The following is a 24,196-nucleotide window of genomic DNA, read 5'->3' on the forward strand; positions in this document are numbered from 1 at the left end:
CTGGGGAACTGTTCGAGTGCAGGAAGTTAGTTTTACGCAAGCGCTCGGCCCAATTGCCGAAGCAGTAGAAGGAAAGAGAAAAATTCCACAGGTGGGGCAGGCTGGCACCTCAAGATTCAGCCCCGGACGAGTGGGGCCCAGGTGAGCTGCCGGCTCCCCGACTCCCTCACGTGACCGCGGGCGGCGCGCCGAGTGCGCCTGCGCCGGAGCTCCCGGAAGTGGCCGGACCCGAAGCGCAAGCGGAGCGCACGTCCGTCAGCCCCTCAGTCCGCCCGTCCGCCGGCCCGGTACTCCGCGGCCCTCGGCCCTCGTCGCCCTCCCGTGGTGTCTTTGGCCCGAAGGGCGGCCGAGGCGCTCGCCATGGCGGCGTTCATCTCAGTACAGCTGAAAAAGACCTCGGAGGTGGACCTGGCCAAGCCGCTGGTGAAGTTCATCCAGCAGACGTACCCGAGCGGCGGGGAGGAGCAGGCCCAGTACTGCCGCGCGGCGGAGGAGCTCAGCAAGCTGCGGCGCGCCGCGCTCGGCCGCCCGCTGGACAAGCACGAGGGCGCGCTCGAGACGCTGCTGAGGTGGGCCTGGGGCCGGGTAGGGGGAGGCTGTCGGCGACCTGCCGCTTGCCCTGCTTCCTCCGCCCTTCCTGACTCTTCACATCCACGGCCGGAGCGGCCGCCCCACCCCAGCTTGGCCCGGCGCGTAGGTGTGGTCTGCATTTCTTCCTCCTGCAGGCCTGGGTGACCCTACCCGCTTCCCCTGGCTGCCCGCCGCGGTCCGCCGTCCTCGGTCCTCCGGGGCCCGGCCGACGTGGGAGGAACGGTCCACCACGTATTCAGTCTCTCTTGTCACATTTACCCAGAACTAGTTTTCTTCACTTTTTTTTTTTTTTTTTGCGGGGGAGGGGGGTGTCTGTGAGACTCCTCCCTTCCTCCATTTTTGCATCACCGCAAAACTTTGTTGGCCAGGTTGGAATTTCATAATAGTAATTTGCTTGAGGGAAGTGGCAGAATTGGGGCTCTGGAACTCATGTTTGTTACTTACTCCATACTGTCCACTTTGAAATGAACCCTCTTCCTAAGTTCATCGCAACCGAACGACCGATGGAGAATTCCATTGGTTGCTAAGTCAGTTCAGTCGTGTCCGACTCTGTGCGACCCCATAGACGGCAGCCCGTGTCCGACTCTGTGCGACCCCATAGACGGCAGCCCACCAGGCTCCCCCGTCCCTGGGATTCTCCAGGCAAGAACACTGGAGCGGGTTGCCATTTCCTTCTCCAATGCATGAAAGTGAAAAGTGAAAGGGAAGTCGCTTAGTTGTGTCCGACTTTTCGCGACCACATGGACTGAAGCCTACCAGGCTCCTCCGTCCGTGGGATTTTCCAGGCAAGAGTACAGGAGTGTGGTGCTATCGCCTTCTCCGTCCATTGGTTAGGAGCTGCCATTATTTAAAATTTAAACTTGAATGACAGAACGTTCCAGATAGGTTCCTTTTAATCAGTTTGTTCACAAACAGGTATGCACATAATGGAGTAAATTTATTATCTTAGTAAATGTTTATTGAACTCAGGATGTATTTAATGAGAGTTTTTTCTGTAGAACTTTCCAGTTAGGATGGCAGGACATTTTTATAGTACTTTATAGTTAAAATTCTTTCGCTCACCTTTTTAATGATCACATTTTCTGTGTCTAATGTAGTCTCATTTCACAGGAAAAACACAGCTATATTAAGACGGAAGTAGGAGCCGCTCAGGTTAAACTCACTAACTGAAAAGGCAACGAATATTGCTTCCTTAGGCATTCCTGGAGATGATTCTGCCTCCAGGATGTTTTCCTCTTAGGAGAGCTTTGTTCCTGTAATCCGGAGAGATGGCCACTGGCTCTCCTGTAATTACGGTGGTCTTGACAGTCAGGATCTTACACAAGAGTGCTTTTCTCCTGTGCCCTGGCAAAAGTCCACGGAAGCCTCTGATTGGATTGGCTTGTGCCCACGTACAGTGGGAAATGGCCTAATCGCCCTCCTCTGAGTCACTGTGCTGGTTTAACTTCTCCGTGCAGCATGGATTAAAGTAGCATTAGTATGGAGTCAGTTTTCCAGGAGGAGGGTACTGAATAGATTATGACCCCTTGGTGGTAAATTTTAAAAGATCTCGAAGATATATAAGCTTGATACTTATATAAGCTTTTTAAAAAGTTAACCTATGAATACTTAGACATTCTTTATATTAACGTGCTCTTACCTAGACCTGAGTAGCGTTCAGTGAGGATTTTTCACTAGCAGTATTTACAAAGCATGGGTCATGGTATGAAATGAAAACAAGAATGCATTAGGTTTGGTCTCAACAATTAAGGAGCAGTGGAGTCTTCAGAGACTTGATAGACAAGAAAGGATAGTGAATATTGGTAATATGAGGTTTAAAACTTTTTAAATTTGTGCATTCTTTTAGTATTTTCCCAGGCATAAATGTGAGAACTGTTCCTAGGTTTTAGGGCTCTTGCAGAGACAGTATGTTTGAAACTGTTTCTTTAGTCGTCTCTGCATTATCCTCACATTAGCACATTCTTGCTTTTCAGGTGGAGTTAGGGTAAGCTGATAGATATTAGTACAGTGTATTACATTTTATAATGGAGGTATGTACAAAAGTATCTTTGGTATGCATCCTGTTATGGGGTGGTTCATCCAATTATGCAGAATATTTTACTGTTAATATATTTCGATAATTGTATAAACAGCATTAATTTACATATTTTAACTTAATGAACTTTTTGAAAAAGAAGATTTAAGTTAATTCCTAAAGAATAGAAACTAGCTTCGTAAGTACTGGCACACAGCTCTACACATATAGGTCCAGTGATGGACTTGCCTTTTTGTTTTTAGACAAACTCTTAAAATGTCCTAAAATACCGTTTATGTGTTGTAATATTAAAAGTGAATGTTATCCTTTGTAAAGTGACTTTAAGTACAAATTGGTTAGGAGTGCCTCAGTAAATATTGAATCTGATCACTAGGTGATCAGATGGGATGGTTTTTTGGGCAGGGAAGCTCCAGATAACCAGCTTATACCAGTCTTTTGTGGTGATTAATTTCTTTGTAGAGAAAGCTTACAGTCTCCTTCCATGAAAAAGCCTGGTTGTCAGCTTTCTGAAATTTGATTGAAAAAATGGAGGGTGAGCAGCATTCATGTATGGACTTTTCTGTGTCAGCCTGTTTTATATCATCTATGTTGCTGTACGAGGGTTGAATTCAGCTGTATGTGGGAGATCTCAGATTATCAGTGAATTAAATTATGATTTTGGTCTTGTGTAAAAAGTTGGTAGAGGGGTAGTTTAGATAGCTTAGGGATGGTATGGGCTTCCCGGGTAGCTCAGCAATGCCGGAGCCCCCGGTTTGATTCCTGTGGCAGGAAGATCCCCTGGAGAAAGGATCGGCTACCCACTCCAGTATTCTTGGACTTCCCTGGTGGCTCAGACTGTACAGAATTGGCCTGCAATGCAGGAGACTTGATTTTGATCCCTGGGTTGGGAAGATCCCGTGGAGGAGGGCATGGCAACCTACTCCAATATTCTTGCCTGAAGAATCCCCAAGAACAGAAGAGCCTGGCAGGCTACAGTCGATGGGGTCATAAAGAGTTGGACATGACTGAACGACTAAGTACAGCACAGCAAAGGGATGGCACTGTGAAATTCATCAGGTTCAGGCTCGTTTCAGCTATCCGCTCTGTAAAAGCTAGAGTCCTCGTTCCCGCTATCCGCTCTGTAAAAGCTAGAGTCCTCGTTCCCAGGGTCCAGATAGCAGTTATACTCAACTTTTAGGCAAGAGAATGGAGGGAGGGACAGGGGGTAGGCAGAAGGCTCAGCCTTTAGGATGTTACCTGAAAACTGCCCCACAACACCCTGCTTGTATGTTATTAGCCATTATGTATGTCCACGTCTTGGAAGGGTAGGAGAGGTAAAGGAATTTTTATTAAGGGCATGCATATACCCAGCTAAAATATGTGATTTTCTTAGGAAGGAAGGAGAGGTAATGATGTAGGCGATTAGCACATCAGTAGGCTCTGTGGTGGCTTAGCCGGTAAAGAATCTGCCTGCAACATGGGAGACCTGGGTTCAATCTGTGGGTCAGGAAGATCCCCTGGAGAAGGGAATGGCAACCCATTCCAGTATTCTTGCCTGGAGAATCCCATGGAGAGAGAACCTAAGAGAACACGTCTGAGAAACTCACACTTTGTCTTCACTTTGAATAGGCTCTCAGTTCCCTTTGTCCCCACTTAGCTGCGCTCAGTGCCCACCTGAGCCGCGCTTGCTGTCCTGAACGTTTTCCCGAGAGTGAGCCTGTCCTCAAGATTTCTTGCAAAGATCTTCAAATGACCAGGCATGGAACCCACATCCCCTGCAGTGGAGGCAAAGTCTTAACCACTGGGCCACCAGGGAAGTCCCCTCAAGTTTCCTGTCTGGCTTCTTTGCACAATTTGCCTGCTTTCTGTCTAGGCAGTTAGATTTTTCAGCTGTGTCTGCTTCATTTATTCACTTTTCTTTCACCTTTTAGAAAATTTCATTGGAACTTCTTGTATGCTGTTGTGCCCTTTCCCATTCTTTTTGTCCTAGTGCAGTTACAGCTTTTTAATTTTTATTGCCTTTCCAGTGGAAGTTTGAGAGAGGGAGCAGAGAAGGTTGTTTATTCAGATCTCTTTGTTTAGCAAATAGCGTATTTGCATTTTCAGCTTTCTTCTGTGTTTATATCAATTTGCATTCTTCTTGGCAAGTAAATTTTTTTCCCTCCACATCCTCAGGAATACTCACTGATTAATAATTTAAATAAGTTGCTTTTTGCTGAATAGATGGGTGCGAGATGGTACCCAGTTTTAGGTTGCATTGCCTTGATATCTCTGAGATCCAGCATTTTCTGTTTGCTGGCTGGCCACTTGCTTTTTCTGTAAATTGCATGTCCTTTTTTTGGCCCATTTTCTACATTGTGTTTTCCTTACTGATTTTTAAGAGTTCTGTACATTTTCTGGCAATTTATCCTTTTTCTATTATTTATAGTACAAATATCATCTTTAAATCTGTTTTTTGTCTCTTATGTTTATGGTATCTTTTGTCACACAAAAGTCCTTGCAATTTTTTTTTTTTTTGGTCTTGCCTCCTGTCATGTGGGATCTTAGTTCCCCAAACGGGGATCAACCCTCACCCACTGCAGTGGAAGCTCAGAAGCTCAGAGTTTGAGTAATGAAATCCTGAAAAGTGTTTTATTCTCCTCAAAATCTGTTGTTACAATTTTTTTCTTATTTCTGATGTTGCGTATGATTACCCCCCACCCCCCAATCAGATCTCTTGAAAGTTCAGAGCCATCTTTTTTTTTAAACCAAGTCTGCTTAACCTTTGGATTTATGCTGTCATTCTCTTGTTTCTTTTTCCTCTTTTTGTATAGAATGATTAGCTTCTCAGCTTTTTTTGTTTTTCGAATACATCTCATTTAGGACTATATGTTTTTTCTGAATCTGCTTTCAGTTGCATCCAACTGGTTTTGGTATGAAGTATTCTTGTTGACATTTTTAAAATAATTTGTAATTTTAGTTTTCTTTAATGTGAGTCTTTTATAAATTTGTGTGTCACTTTTTTGTGGGTTAATACATAGTTTGCTGCATTATGGTACTGTCTTTTTCTTTGTAAAATAAAGTTGATGGAACTAGTTTCATAATTCTGCAAATTTTCCCAAGCACTAATGTTTTATAAATCAAGAAAGAAATTTTGCTGTTCCATTTTACTTCTCAGCTGTTGCTTACATTCTGATTGGTGGTGAAGATATTGAGATAATATTAGCCCTAACGACATTGCTACAGTTTGTTAATCAAATAGAGTATGGTGGATATAAAGATAAATAATACTTGACCTTTGATCTCAAGGAGTACCTGTAGTTGCCAGACCTTAGTTTGGCTGAGTTAATTTTATTTATGCTACATAGATGAGTAAACACAGATTTAACAGGAAAAGTTAAAATCTTTGTTTGATAAATAAAGTGGCTTGTCAGGACTGTCTTCATTATTTGTAATCCTGGAGGGAATTTGCTGCCATACTCTACTGCAGCAGTGCTTCTGTGAGTGATTCTTCATGAGATAGATTGGGCAAAGAAGGAAGTGTGAGGGTAAGGTGCAGGAGGCATCCACTGGCTCTAATCAATACCTGGCCCAGCGCTCTGGTCTTCTGTATCTGGTTGGTGGGCTTGGAGTTGCCCAGCCCTCAGTACTGACTGGGACTGGATGGCTTACGTGAGTTGTGTTGCGGTATCACTTTCCATGTGGATTGGTTGTTCTTGGTCTCCATACCATCCCCCTAAAAAGTTTTTTTTTAATTAGGATTTTTGGAGAAGACTCTTGAGAATCCCTTGGACTGCAAGGAGATTGAACCAGTCCATCCTAAAGGAGATCAGTCCTGGGTGTTCATTGGAACGACTGATGTTGAAGTTGAAACTCCCAGTACTTTGGCTACCTGATGCGAAGAGCTGACTCATTTGAAAAGACCCTGATGCTGGGAAAGATTGAGGGCAGGAGGAGAAGGGGATAACAGATGAGATGGTTGGATGGCATCTTTGACTCAATGGACATGAGTTTGAGTAAACTCCGGGAGTTGGTGATGGACAGGAAGGCCTGGTGTGCTGCAGTTCATGGGGTTGCAAAGAGTTGGACATGACTGAGCGACTGAACTGAACTGAATGGAAATTTGTTTTATCTTTGGTATATTAAAATAAATATATTCGTTTGCTATTTTTTTTCCCCATGAGATTTAAAAAGTTGAGTTCTTAGTTATTTGCTCTAGAGCCATTGAGTTCTTAAAGTACTGCTGCTGCTGCTAAGTTGCTTCAGTTGTGTCTGACTCTGTGCGACCCCATAGATGGCAGCCCACCAGGCTCCCCCGTCCCTGGGATTCTCCAGGCAAGAACACTGGAGTGGGTTGCCATTTCCTTCTCCAGTGCATGAAAGTGAAAAGTGGAAGTGAAGTCGCTTAGTCATGTCCGACTCTGTGCAACCCCGTGGACTGCAGCCTACCAGGCTCCTCCATCCATGGGTACTAGAGAATATAAAAAACACTTCTGAATATTTGCAAAATCAGAATCTGTAGCTCCTGTTTTTCCAACATGTGCTGTGTGTCTGAAATCGTTCATCTCAGGTTGGGACTAGAACCCATGTGCTGGGCCTTGAACCCAGCCAAAACCCACACTACCTGGTTTCAGTTTAGAATGAAGTTGAGGTTCTTGATGTCTCATCGCAGAAAGAATAGAGTGAGAGACAAAGTGATAGGTAAGAAATGGATTTACTGGGATTCAGAGAGAAACACACTCCACAGACAGAGTGGGGGCCATTGAAGAGAGCAAGTGCTGCAAAATGTGGCGTGGTTAGTTTTTATAGGCTGGGTAATTTCATATCCTAAAAGATGATGCTGTGAAAGTGCTGCACTCAACATGCCAGCAAATTTGGAAAACTCAGCAGTGGCCACAGGACTGGAAAAGATGAGTTTTCATTCCAGTCCCAAAGAAAGGCAATGCCAAAGAATGCTCAAACTCACACACATTTGCACTCATCTCACACGCTAGCAAAGTAACACTCAAAATTCTTTAAGCGAGGCTCCAACAGTATGTGAACTGAGAACTTCCAAATGTTCAAGTTGGATTTAGAAAAGGCAGAGAACCAGAGCTCAAATTGTCAACATCCGTTGGATCATAGAAGAAGCAAAGGAATTCTAAAAAAACACGTACTTCTGCGTTATTGACTACACCAAAACCTTTGACTGTGTGGATCACAACAAACTGTGGAAAATCCTTCAAGAGATGGGAATACCAGACCACGTTACCTGCCTCCTGAGAAATCTGTATGCAGGTCAAGAAGCAACAGTTAGAACTGGACATGGAACAACAGACTGGTTTCAAATCGGGAAAGGAGTATATCAAGGCTGTATACTTTCACCCTGCTTATATAACTTATATGTAGAGTACATCATGAGAAATGCTGGACTGAATGATGCACAAGCTAGAATCAAGGTTGCTGGGAGAAATCAGTAACCTTAGATATGCAGGTGACACCACCCTTATGGCAGAAAGTTAAGAAAAATTTAAGAGCCTCTTGATGAAAGTAAAAGGGGAGAGTGAAAAAGTTGGCTTGAAACTCAACATTCAGAAAACTAAGATCATGGCATCTGGTCCCATCACTTCATGGCAAATAGATGGAGAAACAATGGAAACAGATTTTATATTTTGGGCTCCCAAATCACTGCAGATGGTGACTGCAGCCATGAAATTAAAAGACACTTGCACCTTGGAAGAAAAATATGACCAACCTAGATAGCATATTGAAAAGCTTTGCCAGCAAAGGTCCATCTAGTCAAAGCTATGGTTTTTCCAGTAGTCATGCATGAATGTGAGAGTTGGACTATAAAGAAAGCTGAGCACCAAAGAATTGATGCTTTTGAACTGTGGTGTCGGAGAAGACTTGAGAGTCCCTTGGACAGCAAGGAGATCCAACCAGTCCATCCTAAAGGAAATCAGTCCTGAATATTCGTTTGAAGGACTGATGTTGAAGCTGAAACTTCAATAGTTTGGCCACCTGATGCGAAGAACTGACTCATTTGAATATACCCTGATGTTGGAGAAGATTGAAGACTGGAGGAGAAGGGGATGACAGAGGATGAGATGGTTGGAATGTATCACCGAGTCAATGGACGTGAGTTTGAGTAAGCTCTGGGCTTTGGTGATGTACAGGGAAGCCTGGCGTGCTGCAGCCCATGAGGTCCCAAAGAGTCGGACACAACTGAACTGAACCTGTGGTTAGCAGTGTCTCCTTTCTTTTGAAAAGAGTTAGTTTCTTTGTGGAGTTTACTCCATACTATGAAATGAGGTATTAATGATTTCCGGTGACTACTGTACTTATGTTTCATTTTTTCATACTTACATTTCATGTTATATAACCTATCCTAAAATGAAAGTTGCTCAGTCATGTCTGACTCTTTGTGACCCCATGCACTGTACAGTCCATGGAATTCTCCATGCCAGAATACTGAAGTGGGTAGATCTCCAGGGGATCTCCCCAACCCAGGATTGAACTGAGGTCTGCTTCATTACAGGCGGATTCTTTATCTGCTGAGCCACCAGGGAAGCCCTTCCTCCCTTACCAGAGAGTCCAGCCATCTCAACCTGGACAGCTGGCAGGAGATAAGGCAACTTTCTGAGTCACTAATTCCTGGTTCATGTCAGAGTCATGTCACTCCTTGCAACACCATGTACTGTATCTTGCCAGGCTCCTCTGTCCATGGAGTTCTCTAAACAAGAAAACTGGAGTGGATTGTCATTTCCTTCTCCAGGGCATCTTCCCGACCCAAGGATCGAACCTGGGTCTCCTGTATTGCACGCAGAGTCTTTACCATCTCAGCCACAAAGGAAGCCAGCCTATCCTAAGACACTTACTTTACTTTGAGAATTCCATCACGTAGCTTTTAGGCATTTAAATGTAGGATATAAATGTACTGTTACCCCACACAAGTCAAATTTTGAGAGTTAACCCCCAAAGCTTTGGAGTAAATAGATACAAAGAAATTTGGTATGTTCTGTGTAGCCTTTCTTTTTTCCTTGATCCATTTGCAGAGAGTATTTTCATTTCCTCCTACTTCCTTCCGGTTTAGAGCAGAGGGCAGCAAATGAAGGCCTGCCCAGCTGCCTGCTTTCATGTGGTCTGGGGCACTCTCTAGCGGGTTGGCACTGGGAGCCTTGGACAGCTGGGTAGGGTGCTCCCCTCTGCCCCGTCCTCCCTTTCATTTTCAGTGTCTGCCTCCCTGGCCGGTAGCCAGGCCTCACTGCTGCCCAGGACTTGCTTAGGTGTCACTACACATTGGATGTTCTGCTTGGCAAGTGGCTTGGCAGTGAATGATGTAATCTCGAACCAGGAATTGGTGACTCAGCAAGTCACCTTATCTCTTGCCAGCTGTCCAGGTTGAGATGGCTGGACTCTCTGGCAAGGGAGGAAGGCGTGCCGGAATTTGAGTGTCACCGGGGCAGAGATCAAAACTGACTGCGTTGACCGCTACCCACCTCTTGTCTCCTGGATTTCTCACTGCCTGACTGAATAGTTTTCCTTCAGAGAACTTCAGCTGATGGTAGTTAGATACCTGTCCCTAGCGATCCCATCATCTGAGGTGGCCCAACCAGGTAGAAAGGGTGCAGGGCAGGGCAGATGTTTTCTCTTTTGTTAAGTTGTAACAGGTACCTGCATGTCATCCTTGATTTTTGCCTTTGTTCTGGCAAGGCCTAGGATGTGCTCAGTCACGTCCAACTCTTTGCAACCCCATGGACTAGCCCGTCACGCTCCTCTGTCTATGGAATTCTCAAGGCAAGAATACCTGAGAGGGTTGCCATTTCCTCCTCCGTGGGGTCTGCCCGACCCAGGGATCGAACCCACGTCTCCTGCACTGGCAGGTAGATTCTTTACCACTGAGCCACCTGGGAAGCCCAAAGACGAAGTGTGGGGATCCCTGCTCTGTAGCCCTGTTGGCCCCTTTGCTATGCTGGCTCGCCCTTAGGGGCTGTGGCCTCAGGGTCTCTGTACTCACTTGTCTCTCTTTATGGACACATTCTTTAGTAGTTCCTATTTGTTCTCAAAACAGAATCTCAGGTTTTACGTTTCAGAGATAAAAAAGTTGCTTTTTGAAAACTTTGCATTTTGCTGATTTTTTTGTTTGGAGCTAGCAATGAAGCTTAGCAAATAAGATCCAGTTCCTGCTCTCAGGGAGTTTAGAACCGATTAATACATAACTGACTGTGGTAAGTTGTGAAGGGAAAATTCTGGGCCCTAAGTGATTGTCAGTGGAGAGGCGTTTAGAAAAGGCATGACATTGACTGCTGCTGTTGCTTCTGCCACCACCATGCGTCACCTGACTGCTTCAGTGTAGTAGCTTCCTGACTTCTCTGGACTCCTGCCGTTTGCACACCTGTGAGTCAGTTTTCTACAGAGGGTCTGGGGTGAATCTGAAAATAGATTAGCTCGTGTTACTCTTGTCCACACCCTTTGGTGCTTCCTCCTCTTAAGCAGTAGTAGAAGCCAAAAGTCTTACAGATGCACTCGAGGCATCATTACTTCCTTGATTTCATCTGCTGTTTTCTCCTGTGCTTGCTCTCCAGCCATATCCTCCTCATTGTGCAGAGGTATTTTCAGGCATACGTTTTTCTCAGATTCCTGGCACTTGTTCTCCCTTCCACTGGTGATGCTTTTCCCCACATCCCATCACTTCCTTCGTGCCCTATTATACATGACATTAAAAAATTTTTTTTTGTTTTACTTTTACGTAGTCCAATGACCATGTTATTAAAAAAAAAAACTATAGCCTTCTCATGTCACCCCCTGCACATGACCTTATCCCTCTCACCTCTTTATTTCTCCCATTGCATTTAGCACTATGTGCTATTCTGCATTGTTACTTAATTTTGTTTTGCCTCCAGCTCTAAAAGTAAGCTGTACAAGGGTGCAGATTTTTTAATATTTATATACTGCTGAATTCCTGTTGTAGAACTGTGCTTGGTGCATGGCAGACTGTTAGCATGGGCTTCCCAGGTAGTGGTAAAGAACCCGCCTGCCAGTGCAGGTGTCATAAGAGACTTGGGTTCGATCCCTGGGTTGGGAAGATCCCCTGGAGGAGGGGATGGCAATCCACTCGACTATTCTTGCCTGGAAAATCCCACAGAGAGAGGAGTCTGGCAGGTTAGAGTCCATAGGGTTGCAAAGAGTCGGACATGACTCAAGCGACTTAGCACGCATGCAAACTGTTAGTATGTCTTTGTTGAAAGAGTGAATGAATGAGGACGAGAAAAATGGGAAATTGTGATGGGAAAGTTTCTGGGTGAAGGGAAAGAAAATGGGTGAATGTCCTGAGCCAGGAGAGAGCACAGAATCTTAATGCCTACAGTGTGAAGTGAATATTCTTAGTTGAGGCTGGAAAATTGGGTAATGAATGATACCACAATTTTTGGATGGAATTATAGTGGGAATCCAAGAATACTCTCCTACATAACCACAGTACAGCTTTCAAAGTCAGGAAATTAACATTGATTAAATATTACCATTTAATCTGTTGTACTCATTCAAATTTTGCTGACTTTCCTATTAATGTTTACAGGTCCAGTATCTAATACCAGATCTTGCATTGCAATTAATTGCCTTTTTAGTCTACTTCAGTCTGGAACAGTTCATCAGTTTTTCGTTGTTTTTCAAGACGTTGGCATTTTTGAAGAGTAGGTACAGGCTGCTTACTTTGTAGAATGTCCCTTAGTTAAAGGGCTTGCCTCTTATTTTCTTGGATTTTATGCATGGTGGGGCTGTTGTACAAACCCAAATGATGCTGTGTTTTTTTTAATGCACCTTAAGAAAAGCATGAGGTTGATTTGTCCCATTGCTGATAATGTTTGATGTTTATCACTTTGTTAAGATGGTGTCCGCCAGTTTTTTTGACCTCACAGTTAATAAGTTATATTAAGTAGTAAGTAACAGTTAGAACTGGACATGGAACAACAGACTGGTTCCAAATGGGAAAAGGAATTCGTCAAGGCTGTATATTGTCACGCTGTTTATTTAACTTATATGCAGAGTACATCATGAGAAACGCTGGACTGGAAGAAGCACAAGCTGGAATCAAGATTGCCGGGAGAAATATCAATAACCTCAGATATGCAGATGACACCACCCTTATGGCAGAAAGTGAAGAGGAACTCAAAAGCCTCTTGATGAAAGTGGAGAGTGAAAAAGTTGGCTTAAAGCTCAGGATTCAGAAAATGAAGATCATGGCATCCGGTCCCATCACTTCATGGGAGATAGATGGGGAATCAGTGGAAACAATGTCAGACTTTATTTTTCTGGGCTCCAAAATCACTGCAGATGGTGACTGCAGCCATGAAATGAAAAGATGCTTACTCCTTGGAAGGAAAGTTATGACCAACCTAGATAGCATATTGAAAAGCAGAGACATTACTTTGCCAACAAAAGTCCATCTAGTCAAGGCTATGGATTTTCCTGTGGTCATGTATGGATGTGAAAGTTGGACTGTGAAGAAGGCTGAGTGCCGAAGAATTGATGCTTTTGAACTGTGGTGTTGGAGAAGACTCTTGAGAGTCCCTTGGACTGCAAGGAGATCCAACCAGTCCATTCTGAAGGAGATCAGCCCTGGGATTTCTTTGGAAGGAATGATGCTAAAGCTGAAACTCCAGTACTTTGGCCACCTCATGTGAAGAGTTGACTCATTGAAAGAGACTCTGATGCTGGGAGGGATTGGGGGCAGGAGGAGAAGGGGACAACAGAGGATGAGATGGCTGGATGGCATCACTGACTCGATGGATGTGAGTCTGAGTGAACTCCGGGAGTTGGTGATGGACAGGGAGGCCTGGCGGGCTGTGATTCATGGGATCACAAAGAGTTGGACACGACTGAGCGACTGATCTGATCTGATCTTGTGGGGAGATACTTTGAGATTCTGTAATACCCTGTTTCCATCAAGCTTATGTTTTAGCTTCTGGTAATGATTTTACCTGAATCAGATATATTATGAAAGGGGCAACGTCGTGACTTTGCTCACCTCGTTGTTTCTTCTAGACTCATTGGTTGGCATTGTATATTAGGGTAGAGTTTTCCCTGTTAAATTGTTTGTTCTGTTTACTTTAGAATGATCTTATTTTCCTCAGTGGAGTATGATTTGCTATTTGTTTGAATTATTCTGGACTTGGCTAGTGGGAGCTGCTTTCAGCTAGTTCCTGTGTACTTTTGACATTTCCTCCTCATGTTTTAAGTACTTCCTTAACTTTCTGGCATAGCTGAATGTTTAGGCTTGACTTGAATTTTCTCATTGTCAGCCGTGGGGTCCGTCATTTCTCTAAGGAGCACTGGCTCTGTTTATTAATTATTAATTAATTCATTTATTTATTGGCTATACCACGCAGCTTATGCGATCTTAGTTCCCGGACCAGGGATGGGACCCATGCCCCCTGCAGTTCAGTGCAGAGTCCTAACCACTGGCCCACCAAGGGAAGTCCCAACGCTGGCTCCATTTAGTGCAGAACATAATTTATCTGGACTCTAGGTGTGCTTTTTGCTACTTAGTATTATTGTTGCTAGAGCCTCTCAGCATATAAATTTAGGAAATACACACACACATTTATACCACTTTTTGTATCTGTATTACACTGTGTTAAAAATGAGTTCACACTGATACCTCCAGTTCCAGTCCAAAGCCAGTTTCTTCTAACTGTCCACTATCCCATATTTGTAACTCTTTTTTTCCAAGGCAGTTAGAAACCTGACTCCCATTATCTTCAGTGTATTTAATTGTTCTGTTCTTCCTGTTTGTAACCAAACTTGTAGCCATGGCAGCCATAAACTTGATCTCTGATTTGTCCTATCTGCTCCCACCCCTCCTGAAAACTAAGCTTCAGAAATAACAATTGCAGTCAACCCTGATGACTCGTGGGAGGGGATGGGCAGGGAGGTGATAAGGGGAAGAAGAAAGATTAGAGGCCAGTTAGAAGCTTGGCCTTGGACACCCCTTAACCCCCACCTTGCTAGCTCAGAGGTCACGTTTCATGGTCATTCTGGCTGCTATATGGAGAACAGATGGAAGAATGAGAAAGAAGAGAAAGGGTGACTGGCTGGGGAACTTGTGGATTAGTCTGCTTTCAGGGGAGAGGGGAAATGTTGGCACACTGTGTAGCGTTGGTGGAAATGGATGGGGCGGACATACTGAAATCACATTTGAAAGCTGGTAAACCTGGGCAATGGCACCCCACTCCAGCACTCTTGCCTGGAGAATCCCGTGGACAAAGGAGCCTGGTGGGATGCAGTCCATGGGGTCGAGAAGAGTCAGACACGACTCAGCAGCTTAACTACTTTTCACTTCCCTGCATTGGAGAAGGAAATGGCAACCCACTCCAGCACTCTTGCCTGGAGAATCCCATGGACAGAGGAGCCTGGTGGGCTGCCGTCTGTGGGGTCGCACAGAGTCGGACACGGCTGAAGCGACTTAGCAGCAGCAGCAAACTGCTTTTGCTGCTGCTGCTGCTAAGTCACTTCAGTCGTGTCCGACTCTGTGCGACCCCATAGATCAGTAGTTTACCAGAGGTGTTAATTTGTCCAGTGGATGTAAACAATAACCTTAATAAGAAATAGTATTTTAAGAAATGCATTGGTTACCTAGGCAGAGGTTAGTTTGCTTTTAGCGAATAATAGTAGACAAATATTTTTCTTTGGTGCTAAGAGTTTTTTGTTAATAGTTTTTTCATTGCATGCATTTTAGCTATAGGTTTACACATTAAAAGACTATGTTAATTAATTTTAAAATGGCTGATTGAAATCTAATTTGTGGGCCACTGAAAGTAAGCATGCGTAATTTTAAGTATACTCTTAAACCAGTTGTATTTATATAAATGTGTGTAATACTTAGCTTTGGTAATTTTAGGTTTTGACTGGTTTTTATATTGATCAATTATTTTTTATTGTTCCTTTTTCTTCCTGATTTATGGAGATGTAATTGACACTTAGCTCTGTGTAAGTTTAAGGTATAGTACAGCGTAAGGATTTGACGTTAAGTCATGAATTGGTGAGTACTGTAAGTTTAGTGAATATCCATCATCTTATATAGATACAAAATTAAAGAAATAGAAATCTTTTTCCTTGTGGTGAGAACACTTAGGATTTACTCTCTTAACAACTTTCATATATAATATAAAGCAATGTTAATTACATGTATCATATTGTGTTAGACAGCCCTGGTATCAGTACTTAGTTACCTTATGACTAGAAGTTTGTACCTTTGACTGCCTTCATCCAGTTCTTCTCCCCTCAAGTCCCCACCTCTGGTAACTGAAAATTGGATCTCTTTTTCTGTGTGTGTTTGGTTTTGAAGTAGAATTGACCCACAACACTGTGTTAGTTTCTGTCACACAGCATAGTGATTTAGTATTTCTGTACGTTTCAAAGTAATCCCAATATGTTCAGATGCCATTCGTCACCATACAAAGATATTACATAACTATTGACCACATTCCCCACACTGTACATTCCATATCTGTGGCTCATTTATTTTCTGTTAGACATTTGTATGCCTAATCTCCTATACAATAGGGAAAAGACAGCTTCTGAAGTAAATGGTGTTGGGAAAACTGGACTACTTCTCACACCATGAGCAAAAATAAATTCAAAATGGATTAAAGACTTCTAGATGTAAGACCTGAAGCCATAAAACTTCTAGAAGAAAACAAAATACACTGTTTGATATGAGTCATATCTTTTTATGTCTCCTCAGTCAAGGGAAACAAAAGCAAAAATAAACAAATTTGCTCTCTTTTTCAGATACTATGATCAGATCTGTTCCATTGAACCCAAATTTCCATTTTCTGAAAACCAGGTAAGTCATTTGTTTTAAAGTTACATGTGATAATGGTAAATCACCCATTTCCTCTTACCCTTGGTGTTTTATTAAAATAAACGGTGTCTCTTCACTGTCTAGGTTTTTATAACACTTTTAAATGAAAAACTTTTAAGCCCATCTGTTATGAATCTGTGCTGCTTTGAAGTGTCTCTTGAAATTCTGTTCATGCCGTTCCTCAGTCACTTCTGTGCTCACGTAGTGCATTGGATTGCATTTTTCTTCCTGCATTTTTTATCTGTAGAAAGTATGGACCAAGATAATCTGTGATGTCCTTTCCTTTGGTTTTTACAGAATAAAGTAGGAAACTATATGATTCAGGACGTATTTAGTTTCAGTTTATGTGCTTTAAAAATTATTTGCCCAAGTTGCATTTGCATATAAACTTGCAAATACTGTTATGATTAGGTGTTACACTGTAGGCATGTCAGTCTTTCTCTTGAAAGATAGATATTGAAAGTGCTGATGATTTCGTGCAGTTATATTTGGGACACTTGTTAAAAGTTTTTAACTTTTGTGACATTTCTAAATGTTAAAATAGTTTGTACAAAATACTTTAAGCATAAAGTTTTTACAAGTCAAGTGATGTAGTGAGACTTGTTTTAAAATACCCCAGGAGAAAAAGTATGTGTGTGTTGGTGTTTGGATTGGAAAGTGTGGGTAGATGAGTGGAGAAGGGTAGAAGACTGATGTGTGTATGTGAGTTCCTTGTGTTACTGTCTCTACTTTCAGGTGTATTGAAAATTTCTCTCAGCCATAGTTGAAAAATTTTGTATTGGATTGCAATACATAATTTAAAAGAGGCTAAATTCTTTTAACCTTCACACTGTGGAATAGTTTAGAGTGAGATGCAGTTTTTAATTAAGTAAACTTTTTATTCGTGTATAAAACACACACAGAACAGTTAACAAACAGTGTATAGCCTGAGTCATCATGAAGTGAGTATACACGTCTGCTGCTGCTGCTAAGTCACTTCAGTTGTGTCCACTAGCCATCACCCAAATCAAGAAATACAAGTTTATCTCATCCTGGAACTTCTCCTACTTAAGTGCCTGTTCTGTTCAGGTCACTGTGGATTTGTAAAGATGCGCAAGACCATGTTTTCTGGAGAAGATAGTGTGTGTGTGATTACTGTGGAAGAGCAACGTTGCAGATATCCTACTGCCTGAATTTTACTTTCAGAAAAGAACATTTCATGGTTCACAAAAAGGAAAAGGAGTAGTTTGGTTAGAGAAGATAGTGTTTTAGACAGATTGAAACTTTTGTCCTTTTCTTCACTGTGGATTGTTTTTTGAAAGAGACTGAATGAGATTCAGGAAGGTAACATAATTTTCTTTTTCCCCTCCTCTTTGTATCAAGATCTGCTTGACATTTACCTGGAAGGATGCTTTTGATAAAGGTTCACTTTTTGGAGGATCGGTAAAATTGGGTATGTAATTTTAAAATAAAAATGACAGGAAATTTGTTCTATCTTGGATTGTTTTAGTCTCCAAAATTGCTCTCCTAATGACTCTTTGTAAATAATGAAAATTTTTATGTTTCGTTTTCTTTTTAACTTCAACTTCTAATGAAATTTCCAAATACTTGTAGAGAGCCTATGTCTTGCCAGGCACTGTCCTAGTTTTAAAACTGAACAAGATAGTTGTATTCAGTCTGGTTGGAAGATAGCTGATCATTTTAAAGTACAGTGGGAAGTATATTAACCTCTGAAGACACTTATGGGCACCTAGACAAGGAAGTAGTTAATTCTGCTCTTGAATGCACGTGATGTTTGAATGAATCCTTGAAGGATGAATTTGTTTTTTCCAGGTAGAAAATAATGTTACAGGTAAAATAACCAAAAGTCAGAAGAGTGAAGGCTTTTTTTTATCTACCAGCTCATCATGTTAACCTTTCTGTGTGTTAATTTTCTCATTTCTGAAGTGGGATTATTAAATGAGTGGAATACATGTAAAGTCCTTAAAACAAGACTCAATAAATATTAGCTACAATGAATAATATTAATATTACATATAACTATAATATAATGTGTATGCATTATAGGATATATACTATATAACATTATATAACAGTATTATATAGTATAAGTTACCATATTAACACATATTAATATAATTATTGATAAGAGTTGAAACTCTGGGTGATGCGGGAATTTTGGAGGGTGAAGCCATTGGAGAGTAGATTGTGAAGAGTTGCAAGTGTGCTATCAATTTGTGTTCTTCCCTCATAGCTTATTCCACCTGGGCACTGTGAAAGGGCTTTATACATGTTATCTAACTAAACTCCCTCTTAGCACAGTGAGAAAAGGCACTATTCTTACTAAAACTGGTTTAGAAAGATGAGTGACTTTCTAAGATTTAATGAAACTGTATATGACTCAAAAAGCCTAAATCCAGAGACTAGAGAGAAACAGACCCATTAAACTGGTGAGAGATGAAGAGATTAGACCAAGTATCCTGTCTGTGGGTTGGGGAAAGGATGGTTTTGAAAGAGGGTTCAGAGGTGAAAACCAATGGATCTGCTGGCTAGAAGGAATTGATGATTGACTTTAAGATTTGTAACTTGGTTTGACCTGTGGATAATTATTCTTTTCAATAGACAGGTCAAGTTTGACTGTTCTGTGTTATATCTGGGTAGAAATTTCTCTTTGGCATTTAGATGTAATGTATTTAAAACTCAAAAGAGGTGGAGACGTAGATTTAGGAACAGTTTCCTTAAAAGATAATAAATTTATCTTCTCTGGTAGACTGTGGGTTGGGAAAAGTATGAAAGCCAAACTAGGGAGTATAACTTTTAGGGGAAATAAGAGGAAGAGTTTCCTGGGAATGAGGTTGAGAAAAGGCTTTCAGATCTTGGAAGAACCAGGGGAAAATAGAGATGGGATTGAATTCCAGAAGAGTTTCAGAGGTCGTGCAGAAGAGTTTCAGAGGTTGTACAGTCCAGTGGTTCCCAAACCTGGCTGCATGTTGCAGTTACCTGGGGAAAATGTTAGAAATACTGATTGTATTTACAGACAAAGATAACAGTATGCCAGATGTGAAAGGAGGACATTGCAGGGTGGGCCACTGGGTTTCATCTCTTTGAAAATGCCTGCATGTGACTTTGATGTTGAAACATTGTTGACAGAGTCCAGATGGAGGTCAAAGAAGGTTGTAAAATTCGCTAGCTCAGTCGATAAAGAATCCACCTGTAATGCTGGAGACCTGGGTTCAATCCCTGGGTTGGGAAGATCCCTTGGAGGAGGGCATGGCAACCCATTCCAGTATTCTTGCCTGGAGAATCCCCGTGGACAGAGGAGCCTGGTGGGCTACAGTCCATGGGGTCACAAAGAGTCGGACACGACTGAGCAACTAAGCACAGCACAACACAGGAGGAGAAAGAAGATTCCCTAGGGCAGGCTGAAGTCAGGTTGTGTTGGGTTGAGAGAGGACCGGAAGTTAGGAAATGCGAACAACACATGTGGGTGCTGAGCAGCTCAGTTCAGAAAACATGCAGTGACGATTTGGGGACAGAGGGGTCATTACGCTGAGAGAGAGGCAAGATCAAGAGAAGGACTTCCAGTACTGCTGTGACAAGCAGATTCTTTGGCTGGGAATAAGGAGCAGGTATCCATAGAACTAGGATACACTTAAGTGAGATAGGTAAAGTTGATGAACCGAGATCCTAGAGGAATTGGGATGGAAAAGAATTGAGCGCACATATAAAACAGGAGGTAGAGATCATCAAGGCATTTCTAGTATCAGTTATGGGGGATTAAATGTCCATCAGTAATGTTTAGGGTAAATGAAGCATGGGCTGCCCATTCCTTAGAATATTGTGTAATTTAAAGTATTAAGAATGATAGATATTTGTTGACATGTAGACCTGTGTCCACTGAATATCCAATAAAAGACATGTTACAGGTGAGAGCTGCTATATAACTCAGGGCCCCAGAGTTGGTCTCCTTGGGACACCTTTTGTATAAAACCCAAGGTGATTGCTACTTCCTGGATGAGAAATTGTCAAAATAAAATGGCTGACTATGACCTGGGATGATAATGTTTATGGGAAATATAATAGGCTGGGATATATATTTTGTAAAAAAAAAAAAAAAAAGTTTACTTTTATCTGTTGCTTGGAGTATATTTCATTGTTCTTGAAGTCTGCTAATTCATATATTGGATGAGCTGTTGTCATATTTACACTGTCACTTTCTTGTACGGCTCTGTGTGTACATTTACAAGTTTTAATTGCTCTACCAACACATACATTCTGTGCTTTTATCATAGTCTCAAGATTTCCCAAACTCTCAGTCTCGTTATTTGTCTCTCTCAACTCCCCTCTTCCTGAGTGGCTCTTCTGTTCCCTTGGCGTCTTTTCTTTCTTGAGTGTGAGCCGTTTGCTGTCTAAAGCTTCTCTATAATGATTATCCTTTAGTTTAGAATCATTGTTTTCTGAATATTGTGTGTTCCTCCTTCACTGGAATATATTCTTTTGTTTTTGTTTTATTTTTAGTTTTGACTGTGCTGGGTCCTGCTGTATGTGGGCTTTTTATAGCTTGGTGAGTGGGGGCTACTCTCTGGTTGCGTGCACGGGCTTCTCCTTGCCTTGGCTTCTCTCACTGTGGAGCACCAGCTCTAAGGTGTGCAGGCTGTAGTAGCTGTGGCCCCTGGGCTTAGTTGCCCTGTGGCATGTGGGATCATCCCTTCTGATCACTAAAAACTTTTAGTGATCAAATTTTCATTTCCAGGGGCTTTTTCTTACTCGAGGAGTATTCTTTTTTAATAACATCCTGTACTTGTTTTATGGATGTACTGTCTTTGAATCTCTTTTAAGGATGCTCATGAGGATCTTGGAAATGTTGCTTTCTGTTACTGAAATTGTTTTTGTTTATTCTGGGTTCAGATTTTCAGTTCACCTTGATCTTAATTTTTGTGTGTGTTCAGCTCCTGGTTATTGTAGATTGTTAATACATTTATTTAAGAAATTAGGTTAGAGTATTCTTGAGTATTCTTGCCTTGAGAACCCCATGAACAGTATGAGAAGGCAAAAAAATATGACACTGAAAGATGAACTCCTCAGGTCGGCAGGTGCCCAGTATGCTACTGGAGAGGAGTGGAGAAGTAACTCCAGAAAGAATGAAGAGACAGAGCCAAAGCGAAAACAATGCCCAGTTGTGGCTGTGACTGGTGATGGAAGTAAAGTCCAATGCTGTAAAGAACAATATTGCATAGGAACCTGGGATGTCAGGTCCAGGAATCAAGGCAAATTGGCAGTGTCAAATAGGAGATGGCAAGAGGTGATGTTTTAGGAATCAGTGAACTAAAATGGGCTGGAATGGGTGAATTTAATTCAGATGGCCATTATATCTACTACTGTGAGCAAGAATCCCTTAGAAGAAATGAAGTACCCCTCATAGTCAACAAGAGTCCAAAATGTAGTACTTGGGTGCAATCTCAAAAATGACTGAATGATCTCTGTTCATTTCCAAGACAAGCCATTCAGTATCACAGTAATCCAAGTCTGTGCCCCAACCGCTAATGCCAAAGAAACTGAAGTTGAATGTTTCTGTGAAGACCTACAAGACCTTCTAGTATTAACACCCCCAAAAGATGTCCTTTTCATCATAGGGGACTGGAATGCAAAAATAGGAAGTCAAGAGATACCTGGAATAACAGGCAGGTTTGACCTGGGAGTGCAAAATGCAGCAGGGAAAGGCTAACAGTTTTGCCAAGAGAATGCCATTGGTCATAGCAAACACCCTCTTCCAACAATGCAAGAGACCACTCTACACGTGGACATCAGCAGATGGTCAATACTGAAATCAGATTGATTATATTCTTTGCAGCCAAAGATGGAGAAGTTCTATATGGTCAGCAAAAACAAGACTGGGAGCTGACTGTGGCTCAGATCATGAACTCCTTATTGCCAGATTCAGACTTAAATTGAAGAAAGTAGGGAAAACCACTAGACCATTCAGGTATGACCTAAGTCAAATCCCTTATGACTATACAGTAGAAGTGAGAAATAGATTCAAGGGATTAGATCTGATAGAGTGCCTGAAGAACTATGGATGGAGGTTTGTAACACTGTACAGGAGGCAGTGATCAAGACCATCCCCATGAAAAAGAAATGCAAAAAGACAAAATGGTAGTCTGAGGAGGCCTTACAAATAGCTGAGAAAAGAGACACAAAAGGCAAAGGAGAAAAGGAAAGGTATACCTATCTGAATGCAGAGTTCCAGAGAACAGCAAGGAGAGATAAGAAAGCCATCTTAAGTGAACAGTGCAGAGAAATAGAGGAAAGCAATAGAATGGGAAAGACTAGAGATCTCTTCAAGAAAATTAGAGATGCCAAGGGAACATTTCATGCAAAGATGGGCATAATAAGGACAGAAGTGGTATGGACCTAAGAGAAGCAGAAGACATTAAGAAGAGGTGGCAAGAATACACAGAAGAACTATACAAAAAGATCTTCATGACCCAGATAATCACGATGGTGTGATCACTCACCTAGAACCAGACATCCTGGAACGCGAAGTCAAGTGGGCCTTAGGAAGCATCACTATGAACAAAGCTAGTGGAGGTGATGGAATTCCAGCTGAGCTATTTAGAATCCTAAAAGTTGATGCTGTGAAAGTGCTGCACTCAATATGCCAGCAAATTTGGAAAGCTCAGCAGTGACCACAGGACTGGAAAAGGTCAGTTTTCATTCCAGTTCCAAAGAAAGGCATTGCCAAGGAATGTTCAAACTACCGCACAATTGCACTCATTTCACACACTTAGTAGAGTAATGCTCAGAATTCTCCAAGCCAGGATTCAACAGAATGTTGAACCGTGAGCTTGTAGATGTTCAAGCTGAATTTAGAAAGGGCAGAGGAACTAGAGATCAAATTGCCAACATCTGTTAAATCATCAAAAAAGAGAGAGTTCCAGAAAAACATCTAGTTCTGCTTTATTGACTATGCCAAAGCCTTTGAATGTGTGAATCACAACAAACTGTGGAATATTCTTAAAGAGATGGGAATACCAGACCACCTTACCTGCCTCCTGAGAAATCTGTATGCAGGTCAAGACGCTTGCTCCTTGGAAGAAAAACTATGACCAACCTAGACAGCATATTAGAAAGCAGAGACATTACCTTGCTGACAAAGGTCTGTCTACTCAAAGCTATGGTTTTTCCAGTAGTCTTGTATGGATGTGAAATTTGAACCATAAAGAAAGCTGAGTGTCGAAGAATTGATGCTTTTGAACTGTGGTGTTGGAGAAGACTCCTGAGAGTCCCTTGGACTGCAAGGTGATCCAACCAGCCCATCCTAAGGGAAATCAATCCTGAATATTCATTGGAAGGACTGATGCTGAAGCTGAAACTCCAATGCTTTGGCCACCTGATGCAAAGAACTGACTCATTGGCAAAGACCCTGATGCTGGGAAAGATTGAAGGCTGGAGGAGAAGGGGACGACAGAGGATGAGATGGTTGGATGGCATCACTGACTCAATGGACATGACTTTGAGCAAGCTCCGGGAGTTGGTGATGGACAGGAAAGTCTGGTGTGCTGCAGTCCATGGGGTCCTAAAGAGTCGGCCATGACTGAATGACGGAACTGAAATGAGGCTAGAATAGCTGGTGTGTATGTCTGCTTTATGCTGCAGAGGCTAGAATTAGGTTGGGGGCAAGCTAAAAGCTGGCTGTAATTACAGGGGAGACTACTAAAGTGCTCATAACAAGTGTTTTACTTTATGACACTTCTGTATGGCATAAACACACAGCTATAATGTTATTCTGG

At 42.2% G+C, this 24,196-nt stretch overlaps 1 protein-coding gene across 2 annotated transcripts in view; it reads left to right on the top strand.

Annotated features, from left to right (window-relative positions):
* The first annotated feature begins 224 nt into the window (after positions 1–224).
* Positions 225–24,196, top strand: part of PDCD6IP (programmed cell death 6 interacting protein) — a 69,042-nt gene continuing 45,070 nt past the window's right edge. For both annotated transcript variants that reach the window (XM_086365762.1, XM_086365763.1), the window contains exons 1-3: positions 225–569; positions 16,355–16,409; positions 17,790–17,859. In XM_086365762.1, the coding sequence (XP_086221888.1) occupies positions 361–569; positions 16,355–16,409; positions 17,790–17,859 (334 nt within the window). In that variant the 5' untranslated portion in view covers positions 225–360. The remainder of the gene's footprint in view (positions 570–16,354; positions 16,410–17,789; positions 17,860–24,196) is intronic.

The sequence above is a fragment of the Bos grunniens genome, chromosome 22 (genome assembly GCF_055505025.1).
Source record: "Bos grunniens cultivar Pamir isolate PY7600 chromosome 22, Bosgru_T2T1.0, whole genome shotgun sequence".
Classification (NCBI taxonomy): Eukaryota; Metazoa; Chordata; class Mammalia; order Artiodactyla; family Bovidae; genus Bos; species Bos grunniens.